At 62.9% G+C, this 22,679-nt stretch overlaps 1 protein-coding gene across 12 annotated transcripts; it reads right to left on the bottom strand.

Annotated features, from left to right (window-relative positions):
* Nucleotides 1-14: 14 nt before the first annotated feature.
* Nucleotides 15-17,024, bottom strand: EXOC7 (exocyst complex component 7). Of its 12 annotated transcripts, none has more exons than XR_011383350.1 (21): nucleotides 16,877-17,024; nucleotides 16,661-16,726; nucleotides 14,837-15,021; nucleotides 14,601-14,706; nucleotides 13,544-13,766; nucleotides 11,139-11,306; nucleotides 8,544-8,636; nucleotides 7,757-7,825; nucleotides 6,690-6,835; nucleotides 5,873-6,025; nucleotides 5,285-5,383; nucleotides 4,962-5,024; nucleotides 4,642-4,708; nucleotides 3,887-3,925; nucleotides 3,201-3,266; nucleotides 2,858-2,978; nucleotides 2,090-2,185; nucleotides 1,445-1,605; nucleotides 1,193-1,234; nucleotides 947-1,080; nucleotides 15-784 (listed from the first exon to the last, which is right to left on the bottom strand). XR_011383350.1 is itself a non-coding variant. In XM_051838351.2 (21 exons), the coding sequence occupies exons 1-21, from the start codon at nucleotides 16,934-16,936 to the stop codon at nucleotides 682-684; spliced, it is 2,163 nt and encodes a 720-aa protein (XP_051694311.1). In that variant the 5' UTR covers nucleotides 16,937-17,024; the 3' UTR covers nucleotides 15-681. The 12 variants fall into 12 exon arrangements, 9 of the variants coding, with proteins under 9 accessions (XP_051694311.1, XP_017194391.2, XP_051694312.1 ...); XM_051838351.2 differs by having other exon boundaries at nucleotides 1,445-1,508; XR_011383351.1 differs by lacking the exon at nucleotides 3,887-3,925.
* Between the last annotated feature and the right edge of the window lie 5,655 nt (nucleotides 17,025-22,679).

The raw sequence follows: 22,679 nt of genomic DNA, 5'->3' as shown, positions 1-22,679 counted from the left end.
CGCGAGGCTCTGTCTTCATTCCACTCAGCGGTTTACTCCCAGCCCGAGCAGGCGGGGCCCTTGTGCCCTCGACCCCCCGTGACTGCTGAACTTCTCACCACTGCCCACCACTCAGCCCACACGCTGGGCCCTGGGCGGCAGCTCTGGATGCTTCTGGCAGTGCGCTGGCCCCGAGGGGAGGGACAGTGAGCAGCCCTGGGAGGTGGAACGTCTCCAGGCCTCAGGACGGGAGGCCTGCGCCAAATCCAAGACAGCTGGGCGGCCCGACTGCTCTCTCTCCAGGGTGCCCGGTCCTCTGAGCCCTGCCCCTACTTCTGGGCTGCAGGGGGAGTTTGTCACCAGCTCTGACCAGGCCAGGAGGGCTCTGAGCTCCTGCCCTGGGAACACACAGGCAGCTGGGGCCCCTCTTCTCGCCCCTTTCCTGTGTCAGAAGCCATCACGTGGTCCTTGCGCGCTCCGGTGGGGATCACAGAACTCGAGCGTGAAGGGACCCAGCGTTCTGGGCGAGGGCTGGTTTGGGCCTCACAGAAGCGGAAATCAGGGCTTAGAGGGCGCAGTGACGAGCTCCCGTCTGGGGCAGGGAGGGAGGTGTCTGTCCCAAAGGACTTCAGACTCACCCTGCCCCGAGTCAAGTGAACACTGGTTTATCTGTCCAATGACACCAGGCAGGGCGTGGCAGGCTCAGGCGGAGGTGTCAAAGAGGCGATCGATCATGTCGCCCACCTGATCCACGCGGTACTTGATGTACTTCTCGATGTTCTTGGTGAAGGGCACGCTGCCGTACCTGAGCAGGTGCCGGGGTCAGGGAGCGGAGGGGCCTACACCCGCCCCAGCTCCACCCACAGCCCAAGGCACTGTGATGGGGCACCCCTGCGTACTGTCCCACGGCCCAGGACACCACTCCCTGAGGAAGGGGGAGCACAGAGCCCGGCGGGGCGGGGCTCACCTGTGCAGAAAGACCCCGTAGGTCTCCTTGACCATGTCTTTCTGCGCCTGGCGGATCTTGTCCCTCTGCTCTGTGTCTGGGATAGCCCAGGCCTTCTGGATCTTGCACAGCTCTTCAAGGCCGTCGTTGAAGCCCTGGCCACCGCCGACGGGGAAAGGAGAGACGTGCAGAGGCAACGCTTGGGCCCGTGCTGCTCGGGCCTGTGCAGCAGCAGCCGCCGCGAGAGGGAGAGGACCCCCGACTCACCTTAAAACGCTCCTTGATCATCTGCCGCTCCTTGTCGCGGAGCTGGGGAGCCGGGAGAGACGGCAGAGGAGGCTTGGCTCAGAGCAAGGCCGCCCTGCTCTGCTCCTTGCCAGACCCCCGGGCCCCGCCCTCTCTCCCGCTGCCCACGGCCACAGGCACCCTTGCTCTGTGATCTGCGGGGCGCACGGCTGTTTCTCCCCAGAGACGGGACAAAAAGCTCCACGTTCCTGCCCAGCCCAGGCCTCTGCCCACCTTGACTCCTGGCTGGAGCACAGGTAGATTCTTGTCTGCGATGTAATCGATCACCTTTATCCAACTGCCAGACAGGGAGAGAAGCGTGAGGACAGCGCGGACCACAGGGCTGCCTCGTCCCGAGCGCCAGGGCTGCTTGTTTTTGTTCTGAATCCCTCGATCTATTTGGGGAGGGGGCGGTGAACTGATCTGGGTCACCACTAAGCGGAATAACCGAGATCTTTCCCTCGGGAACAGAAAGTGTTTTAGCTGCTCATTCTAAAAAGTCAAATGCAGGACACCCCCAGCCATCAACAGATGGAAAAAACGCCATCCCTGGGCCGCCCATGGAAGTCATGGCCAATCAAGACAGAGAATCGGAAGAAACAGACCACCGGAGGAAAGAGGCCAGAGGACCAGGGAGCGCGCCAGGCCTGGCCAGGCTCAAGGGCTCCTGCCACCTTGCTGCCTCCGGGGCCAGGCCTGACCCGCATCTCTGTCAGTTCTTCACCTCGGCTGAGCCTCGACCACCATCTGAGGGGCCAGCCGCGGGGGCCGGCAGCAGGGATCAGTGGTGTGATTCCAGGCAGAGGGCTGGGGTCACGGAGGAGCAGTGCCCAGCACCCCAGGCCTGAGAAGGGAGGGGGCGCCGGGCCGGGGCTGCACCTGCGCTGGTAGATCTGGATCTGCTGCTGGATGTGCTCGCGGTAGGAGCGCTCGGCGGTCTTCTGGGTCACGGCCACCAGCTGCATCAGCTCGGACCTGGCAGGGTGGGGAAGAGCGGAGGACAGAGGCGGCCGGCCTCGGCGTGCTGCTCCATCTCCCAGAGCTCTGGGCAGCAGCCCTCACGCGGCGCATCAGGGCGGAGGCGAGTCAAGCCCCTCCCCACCTCACGCCAGAGGCCGGCCCTGGGAGACCTGCCCCTGGGAGATGGGGAGACCGGGCGGAGAGAGGCAGACCCAACCTGGGGGACAGGGCGGAGAGGCAGCCCCAACCTGGGGGACCCGCCCCTGGAAGACCAGGCAGTGAGAGGCAGACCCAACCTGGGGGACCGGGTGGTAAGTGCGCAGACCCGCCCCTGGGAGACAGGGAGACCAGGTGGTGAGAGGCAGCCCCGCCTCTGGGGGACCTGCCCCTGGGAGATGGGGAGACCGGGCAGTGAGAGGCAGCCCCAACCTGGGGGACAGGACGGAGAGAGGCAGACCTCCCCTGGGGGACTGGATGGTAAGCACGCAGACCCGCCCCTGGGAGATGGGGAGACCCGGCAGTGAGAGGCAGCCCCAACCTGGGGGACAGGGCGGAGAGAGGCAGACCTCCGCTGGGGGACCCGCCCCTGGGAGACCGGGCAGTGAGAGGCAGACTGCCCCTGGGGGACCCGCCCCTGGGAGACGGGGAGACCGGGCAGTGAGAGGCAGACCGCCCCGCGGCACCCACTTCTCCAGGGACTTTAGGATGTAGTTGTAGTTGTTGTGCAGGAAGATGGCACTCAGAGCCGGGTCCTCGTACACCTTGGACTTGCTCAGCAGGTTCAGCTGCAGGTTGCCCAGGACTTTACCTGCGTGGAGGAGGAAGGGCCACGGTCTCAGGACTCCCCAACCAAGCCTTACCCATCTTCCCTTGCGCCTCCTGACTCCAGACTCCAGGGGCCTCGAGAGCCCTTGCCCAGCTTCCCCTGGTCTCTGACCGGAGCACAGGTGGCCACTGCAAAGGTCGGGGGCTCAGGAGCGCACCAGAGGCCAGGCAGAGGCCAGGAGGGCGGGCTCTGGGGAGAACTCACAGACGTAGGTGCTCAGCAGCCGCCTGCTGAATTCGGAGCTGTAGCTGGTGGCAGACGAGCTGGTCTCTGGGGGAGGAGAAGCCCTGTTAGTGGGGCGGTGGCCGAGACCCTCGAGGGCCCTCCCTCAGCCCAAGGAGCACCCTGGGAGTGCTGGGCAAGTCCCTTGGGTTTCCCTGGGCAGACAGAACCCAGAGGCGTCCCAGCAGAGCGGGGCGCCTGAGCTCCAGGGCCGCCCCCAGCCCCAGGAAGCACTGTGCCGGGACTCCTGGGACCCAGGGCCTCCCCTCTGCCACGATGCACGGTGTGGTTAAGGAGCTGGTCCTGTGTGGGAAGGCTGGCAGGACAGCCCCCAGCCGTGACCCCTGCTGGGTGGGATCGACAAAGCCCCCTTTTCCCACCGGCCAACAACTAAGCCTTAGAATGGGCTTCCCACAGCTCCTCCAGCTTCTCCCCACATTTCCCACAATGCCCTCTGCCAGGCCCTTCTGCTGCCCCGACAGACTGGGAGGCCAAGGGGGCGGGAGGCATAGGGAAGGGCTGCTAGGGTGAAGGGCAGCTGCAGGGCGCCAGGGGCAGCAGGCTACGGCCTGGGTAGGCTCGGAGACAGCACACAGGGAGCTGAGTGCACCCCCACCCGCAACAGGTCCTCAGAGTCAGTCCCCAGGCTGCGGAGCCGCACTGCTTACCTCGGGGGTCTAAAGGAATATTGTATGTGTCCCCAAGAACTACGGAGAGGCAGTGCACACAGGGGACAGAGCGAGAGACAGCAGGGAGAAAGATGCAAGTGCAAAAACAGGTTAGAGACGCGGCCCGCGATCCTGCGTCAGAAAACTTCTCCCCACGACAGCCGACAGACAGCACGACACGCCAGGCTGGGCCCGCTGAAGGCCAGGGAACATGCTGGAAAGCAGGCCTGGGAGAGCCATGGCGGGAGGTGCCCCCTTGGCTCCTTGTCCCCAGAGGGGGTCAGGAGAGCTCAAAGTTTGGAATGCCCCAGAGAGGTGTTTCCCCTGACACGCTGCCCTCCCAAACTCCAGTTCCAGGGTTCCAGGGTGGTGGCCTGAGGGGGGACACCCAGCTGGCCCCGAGGAGCCAGCCCGTGGAGGGTCAGCTGTACAAGACTGACCAGGAGGACAGGCAGACTGGAGAGGCTCCTTGAAGCCACCAGTGCCCACCCCAGGCTGAAGACGGCCACAGGGGTGAGGCTGGGGCTGGGAGTCTGTTCACCAAGGGCACAAGCCAGCCTCGCTGTGGACACTCAGCCTTGGATGGCCTCCGGGCTGGGGCCTCCACAGGCCACTCTCAGACCCAGGCCACAGGCTGGAGGAGTTTCCTCGTTGGGCCCTGCCTTCAGCCAGAGCAGGCTGTGCCTCCTGGGTCCTACCCCACAGTCCCAGGCAAGAGGAGTGGGACAGGCAGCCCCGCAGGGAGGGCCGCGTACCTTGGGAGGCCAGCATGGCGCCCGCCGTCTCCTGGAAGTCCAGCAGCTGCTGCAGGAAGAGGATGGCCTGGGCGGGGAGGACGCAGGTCCAGGAGGGAGGTCAGGGGCAGCACCGGGCTGACTGCCTCCCAGGGCGAGGCAAGGCCAGGAGCCACCCAGGGTCAAGGGCGGCTGGAAGCTTTCACCCTCTGGGCCCTGTCTGCTGGAGACGCCAGGCCCTTCCCCGTCCATCCTGCCACCCGCCAGGGGTCCCCCACCCAGCAACCGGCCCCCAGCCCTCTCCTGTGTCCTCCCTCCCCCGGGCCCTCGCGGGCACCTACATTGCTCGTGAGCTCGTGCACAGTGCCGTCCTTGGGCATGTTGTACTCCTTGTCGGGGTCATTCTGTGGACAAAACAGCCCCCGGCTCCCTGACACGGCTGCCTGGGCCTTGGCCTGGGGCCTGCCCCGCGGCCCCGCTGCCTGCTGTGGCGCCGCCTCCTGGCAGTGAGTGTGAGGCCGCCCCTCAGGCACAAAGGCCAATGGGAGGGAAAGGGACTGTGGCCTGTGCAGCCGGCTTCCCTGCTGTTCCCTGAAGGAGCTCCCCTGGCCCTCAGCTGCTGTGGGCCGGGCCCGGTGGGAGTGGGAGGAGGAAGGGCTGGCACCTTGATGTTGTCCGCGAAGTCCTCCAGTGCTTTGGCTCCGACGGTCTCCATGGAGGTGATGAGGCTGGGCAGTTTGTTCTTGGTGCTGGCGGCCGTGCCCTGAGGAAGCACAGCACGGCACCCCTGGCCAGAGGCCCACCCGGCATGCTTGCTTCTCTGCCCCGGGCCCCAGGGGCTGACTCTTCCTCAGTCACCTGTGAGCACCCGACTGGCCCAGGGCCCTGGAAGCTGTGGCCGCTCCCCCTCTGAGCAGAGGTGCGGGGCACACGGGTTCTCTTGGAGGGGGAAGGGGCAAGGCCTGAGCAGAGGTGCGGGGCACACGGGGTTCTCTTGGAGGGGAAGGGGCAAGGCCTGAGCAGAGGTGCGGGGCACACGGGTTCTCTTGGAGGGGGAAGGGGCAAGGCCTGAGCAGAGGTGCGGGGCACACGGGGTTCTCTTGGAGGGGGAAGGGGCAAGGCCTGAGCAGAGGTGCGGGGCACACGGGTTCTCTTAGAGGGTGAAGCGGCAAGGCCTGAGCAGAGGTGCGGGGCACACGGGGTTCTCTTGGAGGGGGAAGGGGCAAGGCCACAGTAAGCAGCTCCCACATACCTGGAGCACCTCATCAAACTCGGGCTTGGTCTGCTTCAGGTGCCGCAGGATGGGGAAGACGGTGAGCACCGTGGAGAAGTCGTGCCGGATGATGGCCTTGCGGGCGGCGGACACGATGTTCTCCCCCTCGAGCATCAGCCCGTCCAGGGCGTCCTGCGCAAGGGCAAGGGCAAGGGCGCGGCTCAGCGCGGTGGCGGGGGTGGGGTGGCGCTGGTTCTCAGGGCAGTGCGGGCAGATCACAGGGCACCGGGAGGCCACTGTGCTCCAGGGAGTGGGGGAGGTGGGGAGGCACTGAGCGACCCCCAGGTCAGGACCCCAGAGTGCACGGCTGAGGCTGAAGTTCAGGGCATCAGACAACCTGTCTCCCCCACCTGCAACCTTCTGCAGAGCTGGCCCCGCTGCGGGGCAGGACCTGTATCAGGGTGGGGGTGGGGCAGGACCTGTGTCAGGGAGTCGGGGGGGCAGGACCTGTATCAGGGAGTCGGGGGGGGCAGGACCTGTATCAGGGAGTCAGGGTGGGGCAGGACCTGTATCAGGGAGTCGGGGGGGGGCAGGACCTGTATCAGGGAGTCGGGGGGGGGCAGGACCTGTATCAGGGAGTCGGGGAGGGGCAGGACCTGTATCAGGGTGGGGGGGGCAGGACCTGTATCAGGGAGTCGGGGAGGGCAGGACCTGTATCAGGGAGTCGGGGGGCAGGACCTGTATCAGGGTGGGGGGGCAGGACCTGTATCAGGGAGTCGGGGGGGGCAGGACCTGTATCAGGGAGTCGGGGGGGGGGGCAGGACCTGTATCAGGGAGTCGGGGGGGGGGGCAGGACCTGTATCAGGGAATCGAAGGTTTTCTTCTGGTGGTGCTCGGGGATGATGCCGGTCAGCAGCTGGTACTCGCTCTGGGCCAGCTTCACAAAGGCGCTGACACAGTGAATGTAGGCGTCGGTCTCCACATCCAGCGCGTCGTCTCTCCCTGGGGGGTGGCGGTGCCCTGAGCTGCTGGGTTGGAAGCACCCACTCTCCCTGCTGGGGGCGTGGGTCTCCCCAGCTCCTGGCCTGCGGCCCAGACCAGCTGGGAAAGGGTAGAGAGCCGCGAGGACCCGGTGGGCCCACTGGGGTTCGAGGGGGAAGAAAAGGGCTGAGAACAGCTTTTGTCCTGGCTTCGTTTCTCAGCTCTGCACAGAGGACTTCCGTCCCCAGAGCACCAGCTACTAGATGGGTAGGGAGAAGGATCAAAGGATAAGGAGGGGTCCCTGCGTCGACTTCCTGCACGAGGCATGTCTGGCCCGGCCCCTGGACTGAGGGTCTGAACGGTACCTGAGAGAGGGCAGCCCAGGATGGGCAGGTGGCAGTGCCCGCCTCGGGAGGCAGCACTGTGGCCATCCGTCTGGGGAGACTGGGCTTATGGAGGCAGTTAGCAGCCCAGGGAGGCCTTCCGGAACATACGAGAGGGCAGTGGGCTATGGCCTATGAGGCTAGCTGGGAGGGAGTGAAAACGTGAGAAGAGGCAAGTGACCCCCAGAGCGAGGGCTCCTGGTCGCCAGCTGTCCCAGGAGGACCCTGGAGCCCGCTCCTGGAGGCCAGGACGGGGTGCCTACAGACAACACCAGTGGCAGAGCGGCCTGTGCTGCGGGAGCAGCTCCGAGGACTCAGACGACAGGGCTCCCTGCCCTCGGGAGCTGCCTTCCCTCTCTGCCCGCCTCCTGGGCAGCAGCCCCGAGGCCCGAGCAGCACTCCCATCTGCAGAGGCCAGGAGACCTAGTGCTCAAAAGAGAGAGAGATGGGAGCAAGAGAGGCGAGCAGGCCTGGCCCGTCGTCAGAGCAGAGCGCGCCCGGCGGGGCGGCTGCGAAGGCAGCGGCAGCGGCTGCCCCTGGGCTGGGCTGCGGTACTCACCGGCCAGCGGCCCGTGCTTGTCGTTCAGGGCCTCGGACAGGTGCTTAACTCGGAAATCATGCTCGTGACCTAGCGAGACGTCGGCCGCACAAACACAAGCAGCGTTTATCCAGGGGCTGGGCAGGCTGCCCCTTGGGGTACAGGGAGGAAGCCCTTGATCTCCAGGAGGGGATGTGAGATGCAGCGAAGGGGAAGGACACTGCGGGGGGCTCTGAGCCCCTCCCCTGCCTCAAACCACCGTGGGAACAGCCGTTTCAAGCCTGACTTGCAGCAGGTGCCTGAGTCCCGGGCCGAGGGAGGGGGACTGGGAGGGGCTGAGCCCCGCCAGAGCTGGTCACTGCCAAGTGGCCCCAGGGCAGCTGACAGGGCTGACCCTCCCGGCAGGAAGGAAAAGGGGGCGTGGTCTCCAGGTGCCTGTCCCCTTTCTAAAGAGGCGTGTGTGTGGGTAGCAGGCCTGGGCCAGCTGGTCCTGCCACTGCTGGTCTGAGCGTGAAAGGGCTGCCCCAAGACAAAGGACTTTCCTGAGTCACACGGGAGACAGGACAGAGAGGGAGAGGGAGAGGGAACCTCGGGGAGGGCAGAGCTGCCATCAGCCAGACAGGACTAGGGTCCCCAGACTGTCCCTGTGCCCCCAAAAGCCTGCTGGCACCAGGGGCACCAGGGGCTGGCCCTCCCCACCCTGCCCCGCTCAGGGTTGCTCCCGAGGCCTTCCTGGGGGAGGCTCTGCCCTGCCAAGGGAGGAGACACACGATGGAGGAGGGGAGGGAGGGGAGCGTGGGGTGATTACCTTCCAGAGGAATGAGGTTAGAGCCCCCCTTTTTCCCATCTAGACCATGCTGGGAATACTGTTTCAGAAGGTTCTGAGCCTTACGGATCGTCCCTGTCACCAGAGCCACACAGAGAAGAGATAAGAAGACCTAGGAAATGAGCGAGAGAAAACAGCAGCGGCCCCCCTGCCCGGCCCTGCCCCGCCCCGCCCTGCGGTGAGCTCGCCCGCAGCAGCACCCGGGGCCCTGCTGACCCTGAGGTCGGCTCGCAGGAAAGGGAACGTTTCGTCCCCCCAACGGGAGCGCCAGATTCCGCCATGGACCCCCACTGTTCTGGGTCTGGGTGCGTTTTAGGAAATACACAGGGCAACCGAGGTAAGATGGACCAAGAGCCACCGGGAGAAGTCAGAATTATGAAGCGCTGCAGAGTGGCGTTTTAATCAGAAGAGACGGAGGAGCCGATGAGATGCTCTCCCGCCAGAGGGCACACCCACTGGGCTGCCAGGCCCACAGCCCAGCCCCAAAGTCCAGGCAGGGTCCTCTGAGCACACCCCGTGTCGGCACTTAGCCAAACAAGGCTCCTCGGCCGGCAGCACCTGGGAGTCAGCGAAACCAGGCTGAGTTCCCTGGGAGAGCTGTTCCTGAGACCAGAGGCAGCCCAGCCCCACACACCAGACAGGCGACCCAAGCCACCAAAGCGATCCCATAGCCAAGAAGTTAACAGAAGCCGCCACACAGAGCCCCCAGGAGAGCAGGAGGGGAGGGTACATGCTCTTGGCATGGGGGAAAAAAATAACGGTTAGTATCACGTAGGAAAACAATGCAACCAAACTGCAGCCCGCAGCCTCCTGGGCCAGCCACCTCTGGGGGAGGGGCACACCTGGGGGGGAGGGGCACACCTGGGGGGGAGGGACACACCTCCGGCAGAAACTGAGGACTTGAACCCACTTCCAGGAGACCAGGACAGCTGTCTGGGAGGGGAGGCCCCCAGGAGCTTAAGGCTGGTCTGGCTCCCCCGGCCCCTGTGTGTGTCCTGGCAGCTCCCCAGATAGCTTGGAGAGCGAGGGGTTAGGCCCGGGGGCTCACCACTACCTGACCCGTACCACCATCTATGACCGATAGCTGTCTGACGGGCATGGCCCCATCCACTCCCTGCGTTCTCCCCCGTGGTGAGCGGGCCTCGCTAGGGAGCGACCCCACTCCTGGCTGGCTAGCAGGAGGGACCCAGCACAGCAGCACGGACGGGGAAGGGAGGGGATGCAGAGCCCCGCTCCCACGGGACCTGTCAGGCCCCCAATCGCCACGGGCAGTGCTGAGGCTGGCGGGGCCTCTCAGAGCTGGGACTGCCGTGGGGTCTGTGTCCCGTCCCTGACCTCACTCCTGACAGCTCCCGGAACTCCACACACACCTCAGGGACCCAGAGCAGAGTCTTCTTGTGGTTCTGGGCCAAGGACGGATCAGGTCACCATGCAGCCGGGGTCAGACCCCTCCTGGAAGGCCGCCCTCCAAGGCTGGGAGCACCCGCACCCCTGGGGCGGCGCGGCTAGGTTCTGGGGTGTCCATGGGCAGCAGAGGAAGCAAGCACAAGGGTGGCCAGGGCCCAGCAGCTCGCAGCCTCAGAGCCAGCCTGCACCCACACGCCGCAGGCAGAGGTGGACCGGCCGGCGCGGGCAGTGCAGCCCAGCAGGCCGGCTCAGTGACCACAGGGTGCGGAGGGCCAGGGAGGCGGCCAGGACAGCCGCACGGAGGGGAGGGGCCCGCACCTGCTGCCAGGCCCAGCCGTGCCAGGCCCCTGAGGCTCGGCTGCTCACCGCCCTCCGGCAGCCTCCACTGGGCCATTTCTCCCAACTCTAACCCACGGCCTGAGGAGGACCAGGGGCTCCTGCGCTGTGTGTACTGCACCTGGCCGTCAGAGGCCACGGGCAGGGGGGGTCTGGAGAAACGAAGGGTGTCCGTGTTCCCCGAAGCCTGCGGCCACTAGAGGCAGATCCTCCAGGCTCTCTCTCCGCTGTGCGACCTCTGCAGTCCCCACCCCAGCACAGCCCGGCCTCTCCTGGAGCCCAAACAAGCAGCCAGCCAGGCCGGCCATGCTGTGGCTGACCCCAGGGACACTGCCTACATGGAGCACAGGCTATGGGGACAAGATGATGGCAGAAAGGACGGGACAGGGGAGCTGTCCACCCCGACCGCGACCACCCCCAGCCCAGGCCTCGGCATACATCGCCCCTTGTGTGACTTCCACAGCACGCTGCTGACTTGGCCGCGGACCTGGTGGCCAGTTTCAGTTCTTCCGAGGGAAGCCTGGGTTTCTTTCCTCTCTGGGTCCCCTGCCACCTCTCAGCCACAACTCACTTGAGGTCGCCCTGGCCTTCCGGAAGGCCGGAGTGCCCCCCGCCCCGCCCAGGGCCACTGAGTTGGGGCAGCTGCGCCTAGCCTCTGGGAAGGACAAGGGGTGGCTCTGCCCTGGCGGCCATCACCCGCCTCGGGGCCCTCCCCGCCAGGCCGTTACGTAGCTTGCGGACTCCCGAGGGCCTGGCTGGCTTTCCCGTGCGCCTACAGCTGGAGTCACCACACACACAGACGTGGACGAAGCAAGCCCGGGCCAGGCCGCTCACCTGGCCGCTTGACCGGCTTCTTGGTGGGCGTGTCCTTCCTCTTGGTGGGGACCGCAGGGGAGTAGGGGACCCCGGAGGAGCAGCTGCTTTTCCGGAAGTGCTCCTTGAGGCCCTTGACGGAGCGGTCCAGCTGGCTGGAGCGGATCTGGTAGTAGACGTTCATGAAGTCTGGGTGAGGAGCGACAGCACCGTCAGCGAGGGCAGCCCACAGGGCAGCAGCACGGCCCCCTCTGTCCACTTGTTAACTCCTTCCCAGCGTCTGCTCTGGGAGCCAAAGCCTCAAACAGAACCCATCCCCTAGAACTGATAATCAGCTGTGAGCTTTACTGGCAAGGCTCCTCTCAGAATAAAAAATAGAAAGCCAACGTCCAGGTTTAACTCGGTCAAGCGTCTGAGCAACTCATGGAAGACTAGAAGACGATAGGTCAGAGACTAACAACACGTGCTGGAGTGGCGCTGCGGGCAGAGCTACCGCCTGAGCTGCCAGCAACCCTGATGGGCGCCGCGTCCAGCCTCCGCTGCTCCACTTCTGATCCGGCTCTCTGCTACGGCCTGGGCAAGCAGTGGGACACAGCCCAAGTCCCTGGGGCCCTGCAGCAGCATGGGAGACCCGGAGGAGTCTCCTGGCTCCTGGCTTTGGATCAGCCCAGCTCCAGCTGCTGCAGCCATTTGGGGAGTGAACCAGTGGATGGAAGACCCCCGCCCCCATCTCTACCTCTTTTTTTTGTAACATGGACTCTCAAGTAAATAAAAATAAATCTTGAAGAAAAGTGAGAGGGCACGCCTGCCAAGAATTTGATGTGTGAACACACTCACAAGGAAAAGAGGGCGGAGAACCAGAGAACTGGATATTCACTGGAATTTCCATTTGATAAACTTTCTGCTTAACTCAAGATACATTTTGTTTAAGTATCCTAGGACTAGTTAAAGAAGATGGCAGAAATGATGGCTCCAACCACAGAACATTATGCAGCTGTCAAGAACAAGTTCAAGGGACGTTGTGAGGGCATCGTTTAAAACATTGTACCAGGGCAGCACCGTAGCGTAGTGGGTGAAGCTATTGCCTGCAGTGCCAGCATCCCATATGGGCGCTGGTTCAAGTCCCGGCTGCTCCTCTTTCCATCCAGCTCTCTGCTGTGGCCTGGGAAGGCAGTGGAAGATGGCCCAAGTGCTTGGGCCCCTGCACCCAGGTGGGAGACCCAGAAGAAGCTCCTCGCTCCTGGCTTTGGATTAGTTCAGCTCTGGCCATTGTGGCCATCTGGGGAGTGAACCAGCGGATGGAAGGTCTCTCTCCCTCTCTGCAACTCTGTCTTTCAAATAGATAAATAAATCTTAAAAAAAAAAAAAAAAAAAAAAAAAGGATGGGCCGGTGCCATGGCTCACTAGGCTAATCCTCCGCCTGCAGCGCTGGCACCCCAGGTTCTAGTCCCGGTTGGGGCGCCGGATTCTGTCCCGGTTGCCCCTCTTCCAGGCCAGCTCTCCGCTGTGGCCCGGGAGTGCAGTGGAGGATGGCCCAAGTGCTTGGGCCCTGCACCCCATGGGAGACCAGGAGAAGCACCTGGCTCCTGGCTTCAGATCGGCGCAGCGCTGGCCATAGCGGCCATTTGGGGGGTGAACCAATGGCAAAGGAAGACCTTTCTCTCTGTCTCTCTCTCTCTCCTCGCTGTCTAACTCTGCCTGTCAAAAAAAAAAAAAAAAAAAAAAAAAAAAGATGACTTTCACTTTAAAAGAAAACAGCATTGTGCCCAGTACACAGACTCTGATATGTAAGCACTGCGTAAATGAACGTAGGATATCAAGAAGGGAGAACACATGTGGTGAACCTCTCTCATACACACACGGTTGCAAAAAGATTTTTTGAAAGTGAAAATAAACCATGAGGAGCTCATCTTTGGGTTACGACGCCGCAGGCTCAGAGGAGTGGGGCAATGGACTTCGACTCTAACCTGGGGCTTTCTGCACGATTTGAAAATTTTACAGTGAATCAGAAAAAGTGAACATGAAAGTAAGGTTTTGGGGGGCTGGCGTTACGGCGCAGTGGGCTAAGTCACCACTTGTGATACCAGAGAGCCGATCGGAGCCCCGCCTATTCCGCTGCTGATCCAGGACTGGAAAAACAGTGGATGACGGCCCAGGTACCTGGGCCCTGCCTCCCGTGTGGGAGACCTGAATGGAGTTCCTGGCTCCTGGTTTCGGCCTGGCTCAGACCTGGCCAGTGTGGACATCTAGGGAGTGAACTAGTGGACAGAAAACACATACCCCTCTCCTTTGCCCTGAAGAAATAAATCTTAAAGAAAAAAAGGGTTGTGTGACATTGTTTCCTACTAAACTTCTTTTTACTAAAAATACCCGGGCGAGGGCCAGGGCCAGGGCCAGAGCCAGGGCCAGGGCCAGCGCAGCCTCACCTTGGTTGCGGCCGTACTCCGCCAGCCAGCGGGAGATGCGGGTCACGTCCTGCAGCGCGCTCTCCGGCAGGTGCTCCAGGCCCACGTCCTCCTGCAGCTCCAGCTCGTCGTCGCCCCCGATCAGGTCCAGGATGAGCACCGGGGACACGACCTTGCTGTGCCGGGTCATCAGGCTGCGGAACTCGGACTCCAGAGACTCCTTCCCCCGCTCAAAGAGCAGCTTCTGCGGGCACAGGAGGCGGCGGCCGTGGGCTGTGGCCGTGGGCTGTGGCCGTGGGCGGTGGCCGTGGGCTGTGGCCGTGGGCGGCGGCCGTGGGCTGTGGCCGTGGGCGGCGGCCGTGGGCGGCGGCCGTGGGCGGCGGCCGTGGGCGGCGGCCGTGGGCTGTGGCCGTGGGCGGTGGCCGTGGGCTGTGGCCGTGGGCGGTGGCCGTGGGCGGCGGCCGTGGGCTGTGGCCGTGGGCTGTGGCCGTGGGCAGCTGCGTGGCCAGTGCTGGTTTGTGAGCCCTGGCTGCTCTACTTCCAACCCAGCTCCTTGCTAAGGCGCCTGGGAGAGCAGCAGGTGACAGCGGAGTGTTGGGGTCCCTGCCACCCACGTGGGAGACCCACACGGAATCCGGGCTCCTGTTTCAGTCTGGTCCAGCCCCGGCTGCCGTAGGCATGAGGGGAGGAAACGGGTGGACGGGAGATTTCTCCCTCTCTCTGTCGTCCCCTGCATCGTCATCTCCCATCGCAGGGTGAGCATAAGCAGGAGGCCGGGGCTCCACGCCCCGAGCGTGCACTTAGAAAGGTTACGATGGCAAACCTTGTATGATGCATGTTTACCACGATAAGCCGCAAATCAGCTCTAGAAACCAAATGCTGCATTTACACCTTCTATGCGGTTTACACGTACACCTACGCCATCTGAAGCAGAGGTCTTGCCTTCGACGCATGCGTATCAGGTTGCAGTCCGCCCTGTGTTCTCCACAGCCCTCTCCATGCTGACCCAGCGTGCCCCGGGCGATGGGGACCGGGCTGCGCGTCCCCTCACCTCTCCCACGGCCCCTCGGCCCCTTACCACTTTGTTGAGCTCCGGGCTGTCTGGGCTGTTGTCCTGGAAGTACTCCACAGCCTTCTGGATCTTGGCCATGCTCCCCAGGTACTCCTCCAGCCTCCCTGTGGGGCTGCGGCGGAAAGGACCCGGCTCAGCGGGAGGGGGAGGGGGAGCACGCGGTGCGGGGCTGCACGGTCAGGCATTCCACGGCCCCTTCCGCGGCCCAGGGCACTGGGCCAGGACCCGAGGGCCGGGCTCACCCCTCCCTGATGATCCTCTCGGTGTCGCTGGCCACGTGGTAGTAGCTGATGACGTGGTCCAGGCAGGACAGCGTCTTCTCCACGTTCTCCTGCAGCCGCTGCAGGTTCTCCGTCTGCTTGTGCACGGGGATGATGGAGTTCTCCAGCCTCATGAGACGGCTCTCGAAGGACGACAGGATGGACACCTGCGGGGAGGCCCCGGCGTTCAGCGCCCTCAGCACCGCGGTCTCTGCGCTTCCACACGGGAAGCTCCACGCGGGAAGGGACAGGATGGACCCGTCCCCCGCTGCATCCCTCATGTGCCTGACACAGAGCAGGTGGTCCAAAACGTGCCAGCTGAAATTTGGGGGCTGGCACTCTGGGCTAAGCCTCCTCCTGTGGCACTGGCATCCCATATGGGCGCCAGTTTGTCTCCTGGCTGTTCCTCTGCTACGGCCTGGGAAAGCAGTGAAGACGGCCCAAGTGCGTGGGCCCCTGCATGGCAGACCCAGAAGCAGCTCCCGGCTCCCGGCTTCACATGGGTGCAGCTCCGGCTGTCGCGGCCATCTGGGGAGTGAACCAGTGGATGGAAGACCTCTCTCACAGACCTCCCCCATCTCCCTGTAGGAGGCGCAGGAGAAACCCAAAAAGAGGAAAAAGCAAAAGCCCCAGGAGGCTCCTCAGGAGAACAGGATAGAGCAGCCGCCTGCCTCTTCCTCCAAACCTAAGAAAAGGAAATCTTTTCCCAAGGAGGAGCTGGTCTGTCTCTCCCTCTCTCTGTCTGTACGCTACCTCTCAAACAAACAAATCTTTAAAAAGAAAAAAGGAAAAAAGGTCGGCGCCGCGGCTCACTAGGCTAATCCTCCGCCTGCGGCACTGGCACACCGGGTTCTAGTCCCTGTCGGGGCGCAGGATTCTGTCCTGGTTGCTCCTCTTCCAGGCCAGCTCTCTGCTGTGGCCAGGGAGTGCAGTGGAGGATGGCCCAAGTGCTTGGGCCCTGCACCCCATGGGAGACCAGGAGAAGCACCTGGCTCCTGGCTTCAGATCAGCGCGGTGTGCCAGCCGTGGTAGCCATTTGGAGGGTGAACCAACGGGAGGAAGACCTTTCTCTCTGTCTCTCTCTCTCACTGTCTAACTCTGCCTGTCAAAAAGAAAAAAAAAAAAAAGATTTGAAGGCAAAATAAGCATCAAATTAATTCTTCCTAGAGTAATCACCCCAGACTTCTACCCTGAGAAGCCAAGTCTCGATTTCTGTTCTCAGCGAAGCCTTCTCAGGCGGAAGGTAAAGCCGCTTCACACAGAGCAGCCTCAACGGCACTGCCGGTGCCCCCGAAACCCTCTCCCACCATCAGCACTGAGACTTCACTACAGGGTGACAAATAAAAGTCCAAACCCATCATTCACTCAATTCGCGCTCGTCCAGTCTCCGCTAGGAATGCAGACTCATTTACTGAGCGCCTGCTGTATACCAGGCCGTGGGTTCACAGCAATAGCTCTCACGGCCTCCAGACTGGGAGGTTGACCTTGACGCTGCGGCTCCGAGGCACCTGTCGGGAGCCACAGAAGGGGGACTGGGGGCACGGACCAGATCTCGGCTCTGAATTCAGAGCTCCTCCTACCCCAGAGCCCCTGGGACCGCCCATCGCCGAAAGGACCTGCACTGGACGGTACCCGGACCACTACATGGACAGACGGAGCGCGGCAGGGCCGCAGCGTCCCCAGCCAGGGGCCGGAACACGGGGAGGGCGCACGGTGGCAGCTGTCCACTGTGGCTGGGGAGCCCCGCCTCGCCCCCGGCGCCCCCGGCCCTGGGCTCTCCCCCGGGGCCCGCGAGCCCCTCCTCACCATGTTCTTGGTGAGCTGGTCGCTCTTCTCCAGGCTGTCTCGGATGAAAGACAGCGTCTCCTCCTCCTGCGGGGAGCGGAGAGCGGGCCATTAGCAGAAGCAGAGGGCTGACCCAGCCCACCGCTTCCCGGCCCCCCGGCCAAGCCCCCAGCCCCTCTCCCACCACTGCCCCGGCCCGGCTCCCGGCCCCTGCCCCTCACCGCGTGCCCAGCCCACCTGCTTCAGCTTGTCTTCGATCTCCCGCCGCCGGGCGGACGCCTCTTGCGGGGGAATCATCGCTCCAAACCGTGCGGCCTCCACTCCTCAGCGTCTTCCCGCAGCGGGCCCGCTCGGCTCCCGTCCCTGTCACACCCACTTCCGCCCTTAGCCCCGCCCCGGGCGCGTGTGGAGCCATGTTGGGAGTGGCAGGCAGAAATGCGCCTGCGCAGAGCTCAGGCATAGGCATGGGTGGGCGGCCATTTTAAGTGTGGCAGGAGAGGAAGGCAGACCCGGAGCGCCCTGTTTTCTGTCGGTGCTGACTCGCGCTTTGGGTGCAGGCGCCAAAGTTCTCCTTCCCCTTCCTTTGCCTGCCCACCCTGCCTGCGGCCCCATTCCCTGGGGAAGCACATGGCGGTACTGCTTCCTGCTTTGTTAGTCGCCCTGGGTCCAGGTGTCCGGGCACGGGCAGGCATAGAATGCGGCAGGTGCTGTGGGGTAGCAAGGTTTGGGGCTGTCAGGTGGTTGGGCACAAGTGACGGGGGTGGGGAGGGTTGGAGGCACAAAACCGTCATCCGAGGGTCACCCGGCTTTCAGTTTAACTTGTGTTTAAAGTACTCTGATACAGTGGCGTCCAGGCAAACCATTTACAAACCTAAGTCTAGTTTGTAGCCACATGCCCAGACAGCCCAAAGGGCTGCAGCTCCCAGGTGTCAATCACAAATGCCAATCATGGTCAGAGCCGCACTAGTCAACGCCCCTCAGTCTTTAGGGATAAAAGCCCCAAGCCAGGAGGAAGGGTTGCCAAGTGCTCTCTGGACTGGCGGAAGGTACCTCGTGGAACCTCCACCTGGGTCTCCCCCGTGGGCGCAGGGGCCCACGCACTTGGGCCCCATCCGGCTTTCCCGGGCGCCTTAGCAGGGAGCTGGATCTGCAGGGGAGCAGCCGGGACTGGAACCCGCGTCCCTACAGGAAGCCGGTGTCACAGGCGATGAGCAGGCAGCTGGGCCCGCTGTGCCACGGCTGGGATAGGAAGCTGATGTCGCAATGCACAGAGCAAGGCGCTGGGCAGCCATGGGCCTGATTCCTGGGCCACTGAGGAGGAGGGGCGAAGGGTCTCGCGGAGGAAGCTGGAACGAGATGGGTGTGCAGTGCCTGTGTGGGCTCCTGGTTGGGTGGTGGTAGCCCGCCTTCCCCTGGTTAGCCAGGCTGCGGTGTTCTCTGTGTAATGTTATGGTGGCCCCGCGGGCTTCAGTCTGGGGGCTACAGGCAGGTGTGGTTACTTTCTAGCCGGACCTGGCGTTCCCTGAAGAGAAGCCCCTCCAGTCAATGCCCACCACCACGCCGGCAATGACCTCTTGCACCCAGTGATTGGAGCCTGGTGGGCCGGCTCTCCCTCGCTCTTCGGGCATGGTTCACCTGCTAGCAAAAGGCAGGGGGGCCGGCGCTGCGGCTCACTAGGCTAATCCTCCACTTTGCGGCGCCAGCACACCGGGTTCTAGTCCCGGTCGGGGCGCCGGATTCTGTCCCGGTTGCCCCTCTTCCAGGCCAGCTCTCTGCTGTGGCCAGGGAGTGCAGTGGAGGATGGCCCAAGTGCTTGGGCCCTGCACCCCATGGGAGACCAGGAAAAGCACCTGGCTCCTGCCATTGGATCAGCGCGGTGCGCCGGCCGCGGCAGCCACTGGAGGGTGAACCAATGGCAAAGGAAGACCTTTCTCTCTGTCTCTCTCTCTCTCACTGTCCACTCTGCCTGTCAAAAAATAAAAAATAATAATATTAAAAAAAAAGGCAGGGGGGTACTTGCTAAGCTGCGGGAGGGCTGGGAGGCTGTCCTCACGGGGCCCAGCCCCTGTGTGCTGCATGTTCTCACCTGCCCTTCCAGTCCTAAGTGTAGCTTTGTAGCGCACTGCCAGTCACCGAGAGCCTCATGTTTGCGCTGGCCCCAGCTGTCTGGTCTCGGTGATGCACCTGCAGCCCGGCACAGACGGGAGGCTGGGGCCCGGGAGGTCCAGGCGCCGAGTGCACGCAGCTGGTGGAGTGGGCCCCACAGGCCTGGCTGGGACTGTGCAGAGCGGGCCAGCTGGTCTCCAGGAAAACTCACTGTGAAAAGCAGGCTGTTTGTGACAACCGTCCCTCTTGGAGTGTGGACAGAACTTTGAAAAATGAGTTGAACTTGCTCTGGGCTCCGCGTCAGCCGTGTGGGCAGGGAGGCATGGATGGATTCAGGGAAGCGGCGGCCCAGCCGGGCTTCGCAGAAATAACAGGCGGAAGGCGAGCGGCCAGCATGGGAGGCGCAAGACAAATGACCTTTCCCGAGCCTTCGGAAGTGTCCCAAGGCGGCCAAATTCTGGTCGGAATGTAGGTGTTCCGGAACAGTAGACTGTCACGGCCTCCGGCTCGGGTGCGGGGAAGGTGGGCTTCGGGCGGGCAGGGCCGATCTCTCATTAACCGGAGCTGGCCGTGGGTGGAACGTGATTGGCTACAGTGATCGGCGCTGGCCGTGGGTGGAACGTGATTGGCTACAGTGATCGGAGCTGGCTGTGGGTGGAACGTGATTGGCTACAGTGATCGGCGCTGGCCTGGGTGGGATGTGATTGGTTACAGTGATCGGCGCTGGCCGTGGGTGGAACGTGATTGGCTACAATGATCGGCTCTGGCCTGGGTGGGATGTGATTGGCTACAATGATCGGCTCTGGCCTGGGTGGGATGTGATTGGCTACAATGATCGGCGCTGGCCTGGGTGGAACGTGATTGGCTACAATGATCGGCGCTGGCCTGGGTGGGTTGTGATTGGCTATAATGATCGGCGCTGGCCGTGGGTGGGTTGTGATTGGCTACAGTGATCGGCGCTGGCCGTGGGTGGAACGTGATTGGCTACAATGACCGGCGCTGGCCTGGGTGGGAAGTGATTGGTTTACAAGCACCGTGTAGCCCAGGGCGCGCTGGAAAGGAGGCCGGGGTGAACCTTCGGAAGGGCGCCGACGCGCAGGGTCCCGCCGTGCACATCACCGCGGCAGAGGCGGCAGGAGGAGGCGCGCGGCCCTGTGCGGACCCTGCCTGTGCCGGGCGGTGGGCTCTCCGCTCGCGGCGCCCGGGGCTGGGGGCTGCAGATGCTGTCGCAGGCCGGGTGCCACTCACGGCCCCCCCGCCCCCCGCCAGAGCTCCTCTGCAGGAGGCAGGGCGGACCCCCTCGTTCCGACAGGTGAACACTTCAGTGGTCCGGCCGTGGCCACCGGCAAAGTGCGCGCCCTGACCCGGCCACGGGGCAGGGCAGGTCTGCGTTCCTTGGGGCGGCAGCCGCTTTGCCTCCGACAGACGGGGCCGGGGCGGGGGGTGCACAGACACTCACGAGGACAGAGAGGAGGCTCCCGTTTCTGCAGATGGAGCCGCCCGGAAGACAATTCAGTTTCCTGTTTTAGAAACCGCAGGGCACCGCGGGGCCGGCTGACAGCCATCCCGAGGGGAATTGTTCCCTGAAACCCTTTTAGGTACAAAACAGAATAGAAAAGGCCCAGGGTGTGCAAAGCCCCGGCTGGTAGGGCGCGGGCTTGCACCTGCAGCTCGTTTTTTTTTTTTTTTTTTTAAATACCATTCAGTTTCTTTTTCTTTTCTTTTCTTTTTTTTTTTTTTTAAAGATTTGTTTGTTTATTTGAAAGTCAGAGTTACACAGAGAGAGGAGAGAGAGAGAGAGGTCTTCCATCTGCTGGTTCACTTGCCAGATGGCCGCAACGGCTGGAGCTGTGCAGATCCGAAGCCAGGAGCCTCCTCCGGGTCTCCCACGTGGGTGCAGGGCCCGAGGACTTGTGCGTCTTCCACTGCCTTCCCGGCCACAGCAGAGCTGGATCACAGTAGAGCACTGGGTCTCGGCGCCCATATGGCGTGCCGGTGCTTCAGGCCAGAGTATTACCTGAGCCATAGCGCTGGCACCTGCAGCTTGGTTTTCAGAACTGGGGGCCAGTGTTCTGGCGCCGCAGGTTGAGCTGCTGCCTGGAATGCTGGAACCCCGTGTGGGCACTGGTTCAAGTCCCCCCTTGCCTGGCTTCCGGTCCAGCTTCCGGCTCAGCGCTTGGGAGACCAGGATGGAGATCCAGGCCCCAGCTTCAGCCTGGCGCAGCCCCGGCTCTGGCAGCCTCTCAGGGGGTGAACCAGCAGACGGAGGACCCCTCTCTCCCTCTCTCTCTCTCCCTCTTTCTTTGTAACTCTGCCTTTCAAATAAATAAATCTTAAAAAAAATTAAATGTAGGTGGCTGTTGTGGCCATCTAGGGAGTGAACCAGTGGATGAAAGACCTCTCTCTCTCTCTCTCTCTCTCTCTCTCTCTCTGCCTCTCTGTAACTCTGCTTTCAAATAAATCATTAAAAACAAAGCAAAACCCTGACTCAGAATGAATCACAAACCTAAATGTAAAATGAAAAACTACAGAACTCCCAGAAGATAACTGGGAAAACCTAGACACCCTAGGGTTTGGTGGTTTATTTATTATTATTTATTATTCATGCATTCATTCAGGCGAGAGAAGAGCCCTTTTTTTTTTTTTTTTTTGACAGGCAGAGTTAGACAGCGAGGAGAGAGAGAGAGACAAAGGTCTTCCTTCCTTCCGTTGGTTCACCCCCCAAATGGCTGCTGTGGTTGGCACTGCGCTGATCCAAAGGCAGGAGCCAGGTGCTTCTCCTGGTCTCCCATGGGGTGCAGGGCTCAAGCACCTGGGCCATCCTCCACTGCACTCCCGGGCCACAGCAGAGAGCTGGCCTGGAAGAGGGGCGACCGGGACAGAATCCGGTGCCCCGACCGGGACTAGAACCTGGGGTGCCGGCACTGTGGGTGGAGGATTAGCCTAGTGAGCCGCGGCGCTGGCCAGAAGAGCCTTTAATGGAAGATGAGCTGCAGTCTGGGACTGCTACTCCATGCCCTGTTTTTTTTTTTTTTTTTTTTTTTTTTTTTTTTAAGGTTTATTTATTTTATTTGAAAGGCAGTTACAGAGAGAGAGAGGCAGACACAGAGAGAGAGGTCTTCTATCCGCTGGTTCACTCCCCAGATGGCTGCAAGAGCCAGAGTGGGGCTAATCTGAAGCCAGGAACCAGGAGCTGCTTCCAGGTCTCCCACGTGGGTGCAGGGCCCAAGGACTTGGGCCATCCTCCACTGCTTTCCCAGGCTACAGCAGAGAGCTGGATCGGAAGTGGAGCAGCCGGGACCTGAACCGGTGCCCATCTGGCATTGTGGCACCTCAGACAGAAGCTTACCCTGCTCTACCACAGCGCCGGCCCCTGGGTGTGAGTGAGGGGTGGTCAGGCGCAGGTGGGCTGAGGTGGGAGCCGGTGAGGGGCGGTCTGGCAGGGTCCAGGGGAGGGTGCTGCCCCCTGGGCCTTCTGCCCATCGTTCCCGGGGAGGTGGTCGGGGGCCCTGTGAGAGCAGCACCAGCGTGGTGAACTCCCGGAAGTCCAACGCCGCGTCCGTCCTCCCCCACCTCGTCACGGCCGTTCCCGGGCACCAGGAAGCCGGACACTGAGCAGGTCCTGCAGCTCCTGCCACTCGGCTCCTGCTTGTGGGACACACGGACGGGGGTCTCCACCACCCCAACACGCCGACGGGGTCTCCACCACCCTAACACGCCGACCAGGTCTCCACCTCCCCTAACACGCCGATAGGGTCTCCACCACCCCAACATGCCGACGGGGTCTCCACCTCCCCTAACACGCCGATAGGGTCTCCACCACCCTAACACGCCGACGGGGTCTCTACCACCCCTAACACGCCAACGGGGTCTCCACCACCCCTAACACGCCGATGGGGTCTCCACCACCCCCAACACGCCGACGGGGGTCTCC

The sequence above is a fragment of the Oryctolagus cuniculus genome, chromosome 17 (genome assembly GCF_964237555.1).
Source record: "Oryctolagus cuniculus chromosome 17, mOryCun1.1, whole genome shotgun sequence".
Classification (NCBI taxonomy): domain Eukaryota; kingdom Metazoa; phylum Chordata; class Mammalia; order Lagomorpha; family Leporidae; genus Oryctolagus; species Oryctolagus cuniculus.
Note: the sequence above shows the minus strand (reverse complement) of the source record. Positions and strands in the feature narration are given on the sequence as shown.

Bases quoted from the DNA above. Each gene is read 5' to 3' on its own strand.
- EXOC7 (XM_051838351.2), bottom strand. From the start codon at position 16,936: ATGATTCCCCCGCAAGAGGCGTCCGCCCGGCGGCGGGAGATCGAAGAC. The intron at 5,025-5,284 runs GTGCCAGCCCTT...TTTTGTCCACAG, and splicing joins ACTTCGCGGACAACATCAAG to AATGACCCCGACAAGGAGTA. The intron at 3,267-3,886 runs GTAAGCAGTGCG...CTCCTCCCCCAG, and splicing joins TATTCCTTTAGACCCCCGAG to AGACCAGCTCGTCTGCCACC.